Source organism: Myzus persicae, unplaced genomic scaffold, assembly GCF_001856785.1.
Source record: "Myzus persicae strain clone G006 unplaced genomic scaffold, MPER_G0061.0, whole genome shotgun sequence".
NCBI lineage: Eukaryota > Metazoa > Arthropoda > Insecta > Hemiptera > Aphididae > Myzus > Myzus persicae.
The window spans coordinates 1,732,736-1,748,378 of NW_019104044.1; the positions used below are offsets into that span (position 1 = coordinate 1,732,736).

At 34.0% G+C, this 15,643-nt stretch overlaps 2 protein-coding genes across 2 annotated transcripts; both read left to right on the forward strand.

The window, feature by feature from the left end:
• Positions 1-12,048: 12,048 nt before the first annotated feature.
• Positions 12,049-12,891, forward strand: LOC111037991. The gene has a single exon (XM_022320894.1). It carries the CDS (start codon positions 12,049-12,051, stop codon positions 12,889-12,891), a length of 843 nt encoding a protein of 280 aa, XP_022176586.1.
• A 905-nt stretch (positions 12,892-13,796) lies between these two features.
• On the forward strand, positions 13,797-14,732 carry LOC111037992. Its single transcript, XM_022320895.1, has one exon. It carries the CDS (start codon positions 13,797-13,799, stop codon positions 14,730-14,732), a length of 936 nt encoding a protein of 311 aa, XP_022176587.1.
• The last annotated feature ends 911 nt before the right edge of the window (positions 14,733-15,643 follow it).

Sequence of the window (15,643 nt, forward strand, 5' to 3'; positions counted from 1 at the left end):
CATACCTATATGGCTCAAACGCCGTGGCCATGGAAATGTTATTCAAAACACATGGTTTTTCGTTATAAATGTATAACCTTTACCAAATATAATATATAAACCTAAACCGGCTACTTACCTATTAATATACCTATGTGAACTTGAATAACAAACAAAAATCTGAGGGTGAAACGGGTCCAAATGACGAGCCACAAGTGCACTTTCATTATAATATTGGGAGTATTAAAATAATGTATGTTCCCCACATGACCGCGGTTTTCCAATAACCACCCCCCCCTCCACCATACAATAAACAATGATTGTGTGAGTTACGCAAAATCTCAATGTACTAATAATTATTAGGACATAATATTACTTATATCATATATAGCGATGAAAAAAAAACATTTTGTAATACCTACATTTGTACCCCCTTTACATTCTTCCTCTTTTCACAATGTAAAATGTAATATTATGTACTTTCTCTTTCTAAATTTCAAAAGCCAATAACCATAGTTTTCGTTGCCTCAATGAACGGCGAAAAAAATGTTGAGACTCCGAGGAATACGGAAAGTCAAATACAAAATATAATTACCACTTTGATAATGACAAATAAAGCACTGCAAACATTGCAAATTATTTCGAGGACCTTAAGTCTATAAGATTGTAATTTATTTTTGATATCGAAGAAGACCTAACACCAACAGAATATAATATTACTGTATTATTGGTAGATTGATTTTAAAAAAGTTTATTCAACTTTTCAAGAAATTAAAAATATTAATATTAAAACAGATTTTTAAATGACAAATTCAAAATCTAAACCACAATAATTTATGAACAGGTTTGTAATTTGTAACAGACTGTATTCATTTGCATTTTGCAGTAATCCAATGGTGCAGCCATAAGAACCCCGTACCAACATAATTCACTTACCTAACATACCGCGTTTACCTGTACGAGATGCGTACCTGCTATGAGTGCCGTCTTAGCGACGGGTGGCAGGGTGTGTATCGCACACCTTACAATATTTGTATCCATAATAATTTACCTAAGTGTTAATTGATCTGTGTCCTTGGATTCAGGCTTTAAAACTTTACTTTATGCCTTAGTTTATAAACTCAGCTTGAATAATACATTTGTGTTATAAATATTTGTTTTTTAATTTTAATTTAGGTATAACACATTATTTTCATATTATTACGTATATGTTAACGCCAAACGGCTCTTTTAAAAGTTAACAATATGATATTCTAAAAAGAAAAAACAAATCATAAAGAAACAAATGATAAAGACTAGTACTAACACACTATGATAGCACGACAAATTGATTAATTATATGGGGACCTCGAGAAACTTAGGTAGTTTACAACGGGCTTCATTCAATTAATAGGGGCAGATGTTTAACAATTGGTTCGACCAACAATATAGTAGAACTGTCCGTGGTTTTACTTGAAATACTGATATTCAGCAGCTACAATAAGCCCAAAGCGTCAATACGGCCTAAGATCTAATGGTTCCAGGATTAAGTGGATATTAAATGATTTACAGCTGCGATTTAAAAGGTCAAATCTGAAAATTTGATTAACTGGTCTGCAGTTCGTAAACGTGCATTAAGGGAAAAAATTTTCAGCCTAAATCTGCTAAAATTTAAAATCTATTTTGGGCCCGATTGAGTGTCGATTGAAGTATAATATGGTGCTAGGGCATCCGCTGAAATGAATCAAGGGAGGCGCAAAATATTTTCATTTTTTCAATTTTTGTTTCACTACTTAATAAGTGATAAAGTATTGTTTGTGACATATTTTATTTCATATAGGTAGGGAATGTAAAATTATTTATGAATCATAATAAAATTATATAGATAGTTAAAAAGAAATCTTACACAATTGATTTTTTCATGCAACTTAAAATTAATGAATGCATTTTTTATAAATAAAATGGTGACATTGATTTGATAATTTTAGGTTATTTATACAATTAAATGTTTCAAACTTCTATAAAATACATGAAATACCTAGATGTCAAAGTAAAAACCACAAAATTATTTTAATATTTTAAGAACTGAAGTCTATAAAGATTAAATATAATTATCAATCGCTTAAAATGTTGCCAAGTATATAATTTTCAAAACAAACTATTAAACTTATCACCAGTTACAAAAAAAAACTAGAAAACAACCAAAAATAATGATAAAAAAAAGTTGGTTTATTCTTATTAATCGGTTAATCTCAATACCAATCGGTTCCAGGAATTTAACATTAATTTGTATATCTATTAACAGCTGTAGTCAGCAGCTAGGAGCAGCTTTATCATAGAATAAAAAATTTGCAGACAGAAAACAAATTTGTGATATTTTACATTACATAATAATTATGATGATAACCCCCCCAAAAAAAACCCATGGGAGTGGCAACTGCCCTTAGTTGTGTGTGTCCCCCTCTAGCGTACGCCCTTCATGTGGTGCCCAAATTCGGCAGAACAATGACCATAATATACTAGTATACTACGGCCATAATAATATAAATTATAATATTGATACAATATACCTACGCGTCAACACTCATCGGTGACAGACTATACCGCAGGGATATCGCGACTCTGGAACTTTTACCGGTGGGCCGCCGCTTGTTGTTGTGCAGTTTGCTGTTATTTATTCATTATTGTAACTAATAATTAATAGAGGCATTCTCGTTATGTAACCTACTGCCTGTACCTATGGAAATAAATAAATTGAATAATATTGATGCTCAAGACATTATTGACTGCATCGTTGAAAATCAAAGTGACTTAAAAGTGTGCGCATTTTTTAAAATTAAATATTGTACTTTATCGAGCACAAAATATGAGCTAATTTTATCGGTAATAAATTACCATAATTCGAGGGGACAACATGCATTCCCCGTAGTTGGGGACTTAAACACAAATTCCGAGGGCCGGTCGAATGGTAATATAGCGTACTGTTCCGGACTGAATTTTACTTTTTTTGTTTTAAAAAGTGATACCTACATATGGGTGTACAAGTGGCGGCTTCGGACGCTGCGGTGACGGAGGCCGAGCGCGAGTGCTCGCGTTGACAGAACGCGTCCCTTACGTCATTAAAAAAAACGCTTGGACGCTCACTCTCGGCTGCCACGCACAGTATAATAATAATATTATTATTATCATTATTACACGCCGCCGCGGACGACCGTACGTACAAATGAGCCGCCACCACCGCGCTCGGTCGGCACGCGCCAAATCGCCCGTAACCGACTTAATTGGACGTTATGATGATTGATGCGATCGCTATGCGCATATCGTGTGCCATACGAGGCTGTCCCGATGCGATCTTCGGCTATTTTCAAACCGACGGATGCCGTTGAGGAGACTCCGTATAATAATATGATATGTTTATAATAATATGTTTTAACATGATAATTGTTAATATTATATTATACAAATGTTGGGTACCTACGTATAATTTTACATTAAGGATATTACGTATATAATTAAAATACTCCAATGAGTAGCCAGATATGTGCAATGCATATAATATAAGTATAAATAAATGTTTCATTATAAAAAATAAGCAGCTATAGTATCTCTTAAACCAAAATATAATACAGGTATTGGCGTATCGCTTTAACCCTTCACCGCATGACCACTTACATTTTTGTAAAAAAATTCTAATTTTTGAGAGACATTTTACAAGGATTTCACTAAAAATAATAAAACAAATCTACTCTTAATATTTGCTAACATGTAACGATATTGTTGTTGAGGTCAAATATGACCTTCCATGCATTCGTAGGTACATAAAATGATCCTAGTACTTGTCTTAATTATGGGATATTGATGTTAAACTAAAATGCTGTTATTACATCATATAAAAAACTGTACAGATTTTTCATCATTCAAATATTTAATGACATTCTAATTTTTAGTTTTTTAATTCTATTATAATATATATAATTATTCTCAAATTGAAAAAGCATAAATCATTATTACGTTAAAATGTATTATAGTCCTCAGCCCTCATTAGAAAGTTGTACTTACGCAGGTTATTGATTATGAGATAAAAATATTTTTAAAAAATCGGTAACCAACAGATTTTAAGGAGTTCGAATTAGGCAATTTTTAAATTATCTGAGTGAACAGTAAACAATTTATGCTCAATTGTATGTACATTTTTCCTATCCTACTAATTGACCTAATACTGAGATTAGGCTTGAAAAAACTGATCTGAATTCGTTATAAAGTCTACTTGTGATCAGTCAGTCTACATTTTGATATTTTCGATTTAAATCTCCAATAACCGACTATTGAAAATTAAAAATTTTTTAAATATTTAAGCTAAATATAGAGTTGTTAGAGCGGGGGTGTGAAATTGGGAGAAGTGAACTGACTGATTTCAAGTAGACATAATGACGAATTCAAATCAATTAAATAGTATTATCATTTATCACATTACAAAGTCGATCAATTTGATGGGTAAAAGATCGGTATGTTTTGGCTAATATAACTGTCCGCCACCGTTCCCCTTAAATCAAAAAATATAAAAACATTGTGTTAAGTATAGAATAATTTATTAAATAACAAAATAAGAAATGAGATAACCCCAAAATATAAAATTTTAACTACATTCATTGCAATCTAAATTACAACAGTTAAAAATGTGGATCGATCGTTCCCTTGTACATATTATGGAGAATCCAAATATTTGTTCAGAATAAAAATCGTAACGATTGCCGATGCGTATCGTTGGAATTAGAAACAGTAGCTTACGACGAAAAAAACGAGCATTCAAGCGGTCCTTTAAAAATAGAGACAGACACCATGAAAAACGAAAAAAGATTCTTTTTTTAAAACTCTAGGGGGGGGGGGTCCAAAATATGTTTATTGTAATTTTACTGAATTTAGGTTTTAAAATTAGGTTAAAAATAAGACCAAAAAAGTTTACTCATTATGATGAATTCAAATTATAATACTTAATGACGTATTTGTCACAGTACGGCGGATGACTGTATATTAATTATTATTAAACATTAAAGTAATATTTTTAATGTAGACAAATTTAATATTGTTGTTTATTGTCACCGACCGCCATGCGCGAACCGGCGTCAGTACGGTCGTTTCCTTCTTCTATCGATAAAAATCTATTATTAGACGCAGTAATAATATTTTTAAAGATGTTATAATTCAAATTAGTCAGCAGTCAATTTAATTGAAGTTCAAGCCATTTATAACTGAAAATATTTATGTTGGTATTAAAAATAAATAGTTATTTTAAACATTTGTAAAATATTGAAAAAAAATTAGAGGGGAGGCGGACCCCTTGGACCCCCCACAGATACAGCCTCGAACCGCCACCGCGAAGTACCTTTACACTCGACGTCTAATCAGTATGCTGACTTCTCTGGTTTTCGTGTCTACATTATGCAGTATCATTATATTATCATCAATTTTTATTCAAACCTTTAAAAATTGTAACCAACCTTAAGTATAGAATTTCTCACTTAATTGTATGAAAATTAACTTAAGAAATTTCAACGAAATGAATTGTATACATGTATTTTACATGAATTGTGTTAGTCTTCAATTTAAATTATGATTATTAATTTTCAAATATAATACAAGCTTTTGTACTTTTATGTGATAATCAAATTTATTTTATGTTGACTAATTCGTCTTATCGTGAATGTTAAAAAATAATTAAAAATATGACCAGTTTAAATTTAAATAAAAGTAACATTAAAAACTGTTTAAATCGCATATATATTATATTTTCTTTTAACTATAAATCTAAAATGTATAAGAAACATGAATATAATTGAAGAATCTTTGGAATCAATCACATTAAAAATTAAGTAGGAATTTTTCTGGAATTTATTTCTTAAACAAATATTCATTCTTTTACTTTTTAACATACATTTATATTTTATATTAGAAGGGATGTTTTCTCCTTGACTTGAGTAATAATATTTCAGCAAACATAAGGAGAAAAAAAGGATGAATCATAATAAAAATAATATTAACATCGTTACAAAATATATAACAAACGACCATACTTACATAAATTTCGATATAGGCAAAGAGTAAAAATTGTATACAATTCATTGCTCAGTGGTTAAAAAAAATGTAAATTTAATCAGCATAATCGTATACCTACATTAACATAGGTATAAGAAATGCATAACTATATGAACAAGTACCTACACATTTGTCATGTATACAAAATTGGCTATTTTATCAACATAATAAAAATATTACAGAAACAGTTTTTAATCATTTAAATCAATATATTGAAGACCTTATTGAAGTTATAATTTCTTTGTAATTCAACTAATGTAATGTAATTGAATTATTATTTTATTTGGAACTCAGAAATAGTAAAAAAATATCTGGTAAATGCCAAACATTTTCACTTTAAACGGACCACTTTTCTAATTTTCGTTAGTTTTTAATAAAAGCCGGAAAGTAATCGTTTTTTAACAAAAATCTAGAACTCTCTTCAATAAACCGTGAATTTATATTAATAATAATATTAGAGTAGTATTTAAATTAAAAATAAAGATACATATAGTGTAAAGGGTCTTGTCGTTGATAAAATGTTAAGTGCACGAAATACGACGTGTGACCGATATGAATAAAGTAATCGCTATTCGATTGGCTTTAAACACCTAAATATAAATATGTATACTTGTGCCCGTTCAGACATAATATTAAATATTATATATTCATGTGAAATCTAATGAACAAAAAGTGTATGAATAATAAAGATCAGGAGAACCTAGAGCAATCCAGATAATGTATATTCGGTCAAAAAAAGGTCATTAATACGACTATTTCGTTAAATATAACTTGAAAAATAATAGCTGTAAATAGCAGGGCTTGCAAACGTTATAATAACGTTATGATTATAACGTTATATTTGATAAAAAACGATTGAAATTTGTAAACGTAATTATAACGGAAAACGATAAACGTAAATAAATAAATAACACAAAACAAAACGTAACGTTTAACAAAATATATGATGTATCATTAAACAAAACATAACGCAAATCGGTATATATTGTATTCCATTAAACGAAATAATTAATTCCCAATTATTTAATAATACTTAGTAGTATTCAATTATTTATTCAATCCAAGAATTAATTTTATTCCGTATCCGGCCTATCCGGGAGATCCCGTATTAGATATTATTTTAAAACTTAATAAGAAGTTATTAATAGAATAATTTAATTACCAATAGCTAATAATAGTGATGCTCTGATAATATTGTACTGTACTATCTGTACTACGGTCGAAATTTATACCACTCAAGTTATTCAACTATTGTGTTCGGTGTTCAGTTTGCTCAGATTTATTCACTCGTCAGTGTTTGTCTAATTGTTGTCAAATGTTTAATATTTATATTTTATACTAATATACTTATAGTTTTAACGTGCATACGTTTTCTTTATATTAGTTTAACCCATTTAATTAAATAAATAAAATTAAACAATACCTACTTAAAACTCAGAATAGGGAAATTATGTCCTCAAAAAAAGGTCATAGTCGTATACTTTTAAATTTTAAATAACGATAAAAGCAAAAATTGTATAACGTTTTAATTATGAATAACGATAAACGCAAAAATTGTATAACGTTTTAATTCTGAATAACGATAAACACAAAAGTTGAATAACGTTTAAATTTTGAATAACGATAAACTCAAAATTTGTATAACGTTTTGATTGTAAATAACGTAAAACAAAATTTATTTTTCAAATGCAAGCCCTGGTAAATATTGAAAAAATACAAAACTAAACAAATATAAACTATAGAAACTTTAATTACCTATATATATATATTTTGGTAAACATCTAAAAAACAAATACTGCCTACATTTTCTGAGGTTGCAGATTTAATGGAGCACTTGTTCCATAATTTTTATTAAATAAACAATAATAAAAAATCCACTTTTTTTTCCAAGACACTACTTTTATAATTTATACAAAATGTAATTAAGTTGTTTTTGTGTTCCAACAGTTGTAAAATATGATCTCAATAACGATTTTTCTTTATCCATTTGAATCCACGGAAGTAAATTACCTACGTACAAAAAATAAAGGGAATAATATTTCCTAACATTAATACAGGTGGGTATTGTTGGATGGTACACTTAGATGTATAAAAAAAAAGTGTACGCCGTTTCTTGATGAATATAATGACTAAATGACATTATATTTTTTCTCTGGTTTATTCAATTCTGTTTGATATATTTTACCTGCAGCAAGAATAACGCGTGGAATAGCTGTTACCTACTACCTACCTACTCCGTTGAAAAGTTAAAGTGAACGACACTTTGAAAAACATTTTCTTTAATATTATTACGCCTATTTTGATATTCTTTCATCATTTTGAGTGGATACTTTTAAAATAATTTTTGTTAGACTTTTATCCAGTGTCACCGAAACCTAAGTATGTGTAGCGGGCAGTCACCCATATAATATATTATTCTTACATATAAAATTCGGCGCATCCGAGTTGGGTCCCGAATTCTAGGAGCTAATCGCAGGTAGTGTACTAGTTGGGTCCCGGATTTTAAAAGGTGCTATACTAGTTGGGTCCCGAATTTTTAAAGGTACTATACTAGTTGGGTCCCGAATTATTATAGTTCCTGAATATTTGTTGGTAAGTACTACACTATACTAACATTTTCATTCCCATTTTAACAGACTGTCTATGATCTATTTAGACCACAGGTATGGTTAAAAATGTTTTTTACAGTTATTTTTAAATATTAAAGTATAAGTAATTGATAGTTAGTAAAAATATTTTAATAATTTTAAATATTATACAATAATATTAATACAATTTTATTAAATTGAAAAGTAAATGAAAAGTACTTATACGTATATAATATGCCTATTGGGATATTCGTAATAAAAAAAGACGTAAGTGGTTTTCGAGCATTCGTGTAATAATTTCAATGTTATCGGGAATATCTGATAATTTTTGACATATGTTATAATAAACTATCTGGAACAGCGATAAATGCCGGTTAAACCTCGACGAGTTGGTTAGGTTAAAAAAAAACTGTAAAAAACATTTTTAACCATACCTGTGGTCTAAATAGATGATAGACAGTCTGTTAAAATGGGAAGGAAAATGTTAGTACAGTGTAGTACTTACCAACAAATATTCAAGAACTAGTGTTGTAGCTAAAATAATTCAGGACCCAACTAGTGTAGTAACTATAAAAATCCGGGACCGAACTAGTGTAGTACCTAAAATAATTCGGGACCGAACTAGTGTAGTACCTAAAATAATTCGGGACCCAACTAGTGTAGTACCTAAAATAATTCGGGACCCAACTAGTGTAGCAATTATAAATTCGGGACCCAACTCGGATGCAGCCATAAAATTGGTGGGAGGGGGTTTCCTTTAAGTCTTTGAGAGTACCTTTTTTAACAGCGGTAGATAAGTCATAGCTATAGAATATAATCCCAAAATATTCTGTTTAGAAAATGAATCATTGCCCTACCAACAATAATACAATGGTAGTACATATACATAAAATGCAATGAATTTTGATCTCAAATTAAAACCACAGCCTCTCAACTCTCAACCTATAATCCACTTGTTAAAAATCTCAGTCACCAGTCTCCACTCAATTACCGGTAATACTCCAAATAGACATTTTATAGGTAGGTAAATTATGTTTTGAATTTTGATTTTCTAGATTCATATTTAAATGAACAATTTACCAAGTTAATACATTACTGCGTCATTTTAAAAAAGTGGATCTACATTTAAAGAGAGAGAAAATCAATCCATCCGAGTGTCTCTCCTCAAAGTTTTTCTTTGTTCAGCTAGGTAGTCTTATAGATTGTATATTATTTTATTTCACAGTTTTAGTCGTATTTCAACATTTTAAGAATTTATTTAACTTTGACATATTTAAGTGTTTGTACTTTGTATCAATGTTTTTTAAACCATCATTAATTATTATTTTGTAAACACAATTATCTGATTATACCGGTATACATACTCTACCGTGAGTACCTAACATACAATATACAATAAACTAATTAGCGGGTGTCACTATTTTCAGCAAAAATGTACCAATAAGATTTCGGTCAAAACTAACTAATTCGTTTTCAGCCAGTTTAGTTTTCTTTAAAATGTATAAATATAATAACTGAACTGAATGCTGCAAATACTGTACTACCACTCAAATATTGAATATTATCATTACCTCTGTACTCTGTTATTATTAATTATGTATTAAAACAAAATATTTAAATTAATAAAATGTGTACAGTTTATTTTCAATGTCATGAAATATACCTACTTCAAAGTTCAATGATTACACTTAATTTTTACAAACCCCAAGTAAATAAGTAAGTTCTATTAAAAATAATTTAATATTTCTGAAATTTTAAATCAATGTATACTACTAAAGTACTAAACTCTATTTTCTATACTTGATTGAAAAAAAAAACTATAAACGAAATTAAACTTAAAGACATTGAAACTCGACAATTTAAAAAATAATAAAAGTGTTCAACTAAAAATTAATTTTTTATTTGACTAAGGTAATAATATTTGGGTCGCAATCAGCTCATAACACAAAAAGACCATGTGGTTAAGGGTGCCTTTACGACCTTGAATAAATATATAATGACAATAATAAATGTATGAATAAAAAATTATAATTAGCCCTGTTGGCTCAGCAATTTAAATAATATAATATTATAAGTAATACAGCCCTGCTGGCTCAACAATATAACATAATAATAATACAATAAATAATACAGCCCTGCTGGCTTAATAATACAAAATAATATGATATAACAAGATTATAATAAATAGTATAATGCGGCTCGTCAGCCGTTTACCTGCGAGCTGCCGTCCGTTAGCGGCTTCGAACCTAACGCTACCGCCTCGAGATGCACACCTTTGCACAATAAAATAATACAATGTATAATAAAATGTGTGGCAATCTCGAGAACGTACGACTAACGGGCCGACAGCTCAGACGAATAATTCACTGACATTCACAAACACAAGGAACACGTGCTTCTGCAAGTATGTCTCTCTCCACCCTAAATGGGGAAAATATATTAGAAGTGCACAATGTAGTGACTATGAACGATACTTACAGAAGCGACTCACGACACAAAGAAGACTGACGAATAATGACAAAACATGAAACCTGGCGAATAATAACTAAGAAAACACAGCCGAATGCGCATAAAAGACAATGTGCAAATGTATTATGAAACGAAAAAACTGACACAGGCTGTCACAACCTGCTCGAACGGCGGAAAAAGAAGAACAAAAAACGGCCAGTCCGTCACACGGTTTTAACGAATCGGAACGAAGACAACATGAAGTTTGAAACGATAGCTCAGTGCCACCTACACAAATGAAAACACGCGAACTTATGGAACTGTCGGTGACACTGAGGTGAATGACTTTAGAAAATACACGAAACATAACCGAACTTTTTCGACAGCACACGCACGGCACGAAACAACGAAAAACAATTTAAACTAAAAATGAGATAACGGCCGCACGCACGCACCGGCCAGTTATCACACATCAGCTGTTGTCAACCGCACCGCGGTGTCGCACGATACGAACCGATACCTCAACACAAAACTCATAGAACGAAAACCCCGCCAAACGATTATAATTTAAAAAGCCAATGTTGGCGACAACAATATTTGTTCGGACCAGACAACGGCAGAGTGCGCCAGCTAATTGTCAAAATATAATTAATAAACCCGGTTGCGAGCACGCCTGCGCCGTCGCATCCGTGCCCCGTTCGCGCCGTGTCTCCTGCTCAGTCTGCTATTTTGCTCGCGTGGTCACGATCCCCGATACCGGTCGTCGTACATTTTTCTTTTTATATTTGCCATCGATGGCACGTCACGGGGAGAATTAGATCGTCGATGTATCGTGCGAGTATGTAGCCTACAGCGGGTAAATGATTGCTTATGTACAGGTCCAAAATTACAGACTGAAATCAGCGATATTTTACTTCGTAGCAGATTCTACAAATACGTGTTCGTCGCTGATATTGCGAAAATGTATCGGCAAATCAGAGTACACGACGAGGATTGTGTCTATCAACATATCTTGTGGCGTAGGTCACCGGAAGAAGAAGTGCAGGAGTACCAATTGTTAACTGTCACCTATGGCGTTAATTCGGCTCCGTATCTCGCGCTGCAATGTCTAAGTCAGCTTGATCTAGAAGACGGTGCAGATTTTCCCCAGGCAAAGGGCCTGTTAACTTTTAATACTTATGTTGATGATATAGTTGCTGGTGCCAATAGCGTAGAGGACCTGTTAGCCGTACAAAGGGACCTCGTTAATTTATTACAGCGAGGCGAATTTGAGCTGAAAAAGTGGGCCAGCAACTGCGGTGCCGTGCTGAGGTGCATACCAATCGAGGATCAGGCCATAGAACCAACTTTTACACCAACTGAGGACACGGCTTTGAAAGTGTTAGGAGTACATTGGGATCCTACGACCAATACCTTTGGATATCACGGAAACACCAACGAAGGGTCGATTACCAAAAGGACAGTGTTGTCTACAATCGCACGGCTGTATGACCCAATCGGCGTGCTAGGTCCGGTCTTACTGTGGGCTAAAGGGTTGATGCAAGATCTATGGATCGAGAAACTTGGATGGGACTCCCCATTACCCACATCATTACGGTTGAAGTGGCTGCAGTTCCTAGACGAGTTACCGTTGTTGTCACGTGTTTGTTTACCTCGTCATATCGATATCCGTCGAACCAATGAAGTGCAGATAGTGGGTTTTGCCGACGCCTCACAACGCGGATATGCAGCACTGGTATTTTTATGGATAGCTGACAACTTGCATGTTTATTTTCTCACATGTAAAACTAAGATAGCACCATAAAAGGTATCACAAATTGATGTCGCAGTGACAATTCCTAGGCTCGAATTGTCCGCGGCTCTACTTCTGGCCAGACTGTTGTCGCACAATTTTGAACTATTGAAATCCATAATTACCTTCAACAAAATCAGAGCCTGGACGGATTCCACAATTGTTACAGCATGGCTTAAGCGAGAACAAAAGCAGTTTAAAATATTTGTTACCAATCGGGTGGCCAAGATACATGCATTGATGCCCAATTGTGAGTGGGCTCACGTGAACACGAATGAAAATCGGATGCCTCTCATTGGCCGGTGGTGCCATCTACAGAAGTTACGGTATCATCAGATGAATTACCAGAACTTAAGAACTCGGTACAATACATACTGCATATCCATGAAGAGGAGAGTCACTGGATGGAACGCTTTTCTTCCCAGTCCAGGATGCAACGGGTGATAGGGTACTGTCTTCGATTTATTCATCGAGCGGGAAAGCGTCCTGCGTCGTCGGGACCTATATCACTTGCAGAACAATATCAAGCTTTATATAGAGCTATTAAATATACCCAACAGGTGTATAATTTTGACTTATACAAGCAAATCAAGGCGTGCCGAGACATTGTGCCAGCAACTTTAGCTCAATTGGCTCCCTATGTAGACCAAGCGGGGTTAATTCGAGTTGGGGGACGATTGAAACATTAGACACTAGAAGACAACGCGAAACACCCAATATTGCTACCACAACGGTGCCATCTCACATTGATGATCATTCGGTATTATCATCAGCTATTGTTACACGGTGGGACAGGAGTGGTATTGTCTATGATAAGCCGACGATATTAGATAGTTTCGGGCAAAGCAGCTGTACGCCGAGCAGTATATTCATGTATTCCATGTACTAAATATCGGGCCAATACTCCTCAACCCTTTATGGTGGACCTTCCTGCTTCCTGGGTCACCGCAAATCGGCCATTTTATAATGTGGGCACGGACTATGGAGGTCCATTCATCATGAAGGAGAGCCACCGGCGCGGATCCCGGACTCACAAAGCATATCTGGCTTTATTCGTATGTATGGCAGTGAAAGCCGTACACTTAGAAATTGTGAATGATCTATCAACGGATTCATTTCTCGCGGCATTAGACCGTTTTACTTCTAGCCGTGGAATCCCAGCCCACATTTACACTGATTGTGGAACAAACTACGTTGGGGCTGCAAAACAGATCAGGACATTGCTTAGCACAGATGAGGCTCGTCAGGCAGTTTCTGCCCGAATTAAATGTGAATGGCACTTCAACCCGCCGGCCGCGCCCCACTTTGGTGGACTGTGGGAGGCTGCAATCAAAAGCACAAAGACACATTTGAAAAAGGTTGTGGGAGCTCAAACATATACCATCGAGGAGATGACGACACTAGTGGTAAGAATTGAAGGTGTCTTGAATTCTCTGCCATTACAACCCCTGTCTAGTGACCCACACGATTTGGAGGTCCTCACTCCGGGACATTTCCTAATTGGTCAGCCACTCTTAGCCATGCCCGAAGAGAATATTATAGATGTGGCCACCAACCGATTAGGACGGTGGCAGCTGATTCGCCAGGCACTCCAATCGTTTTGGCATCGTTGGAGTCATGAATATCTTCAAACATTGCAGAGACGCAAGAAGTGGTTCAAGCACACTGAGAATTTGTCAATAGGAGATTTAATCGTGATCCATACACCCAATCATCCACCTATGTCATGGAAGTTGGGACGTATCGCAGAGGTACATCCAAGCCCAGACAAAGTCATTCGCGTAGTAACACTTCAAACGACCGACGGCCTTCTGAAGCGGCCAGTTGTTAAGGTTACCAAACTACCCGTGTAAGATGACCGCCGCTAGGAACATTGATGCGTTTGGACGTTCCATATCCTTATATGCATTACCTACCATTTGTACCTTCATTTTATTGTATTAATCATATTTATTATATTATAATGTTTTGTTTTTTTTGTGTTATATATATATATATCCACAAGCGTGGTTTGTTTGTTTTATACTCATTTATATTTGTTATATTATTCTAAGCTGTAATATCATAAATTATAAGCTTCGTTTGAAAGGCGTCCTTTCAAAGGCGGGAGGATGTTCGGACCAGACAACGGCATCCGTGCCCCGTTCGCGCCGTGTCTCCTGCTCAGTCTGGTATTTTGCTCACGTGATCACGATCCCCGATACCGGTCGTCGTACATTTTTCTTTTTATATTTGCCATCGATGGCACATCACGGGGCGAATTCGGTCGTCGATGTATCGTGCGAATATGGTGCCTACAGCGGGTCGTGTGCGTACAATATAATATTTAGTCAATCGACTTCACGTGATCTGTCTTTGGGTGCACCCGTCAATAGTATAACATGGTCTGCACCTGCGCGGGCGGTGTGTAGCTTTGTGTTGGTTTCTGGTGCACCGGGCAAGGGTTGTTTATGATTCTTTCATTTATTTATATCGCGCGCGGGTGCGAAGGTGAGTGCATCGGGCCTCCCAAATTTGGTGCCGAAAACGACATTGTGGGCCAACCAGCAGCTGCACATGGATCGCGGGATTGCGGCAGTAGTTCAAGGTTTTCACACATTTCAACATTTGGAGGTTATGGTTCGGTTGGCGGCACTCTGACGGTAACGCGTAGCATATGAGTGATACACGATATCTTTATCATTTGTATTATCATTTTGTATTATCATTTTTTGTATTATCATAAATATTGTTATTTATTGTTAGTATACTCGTAACATCACGG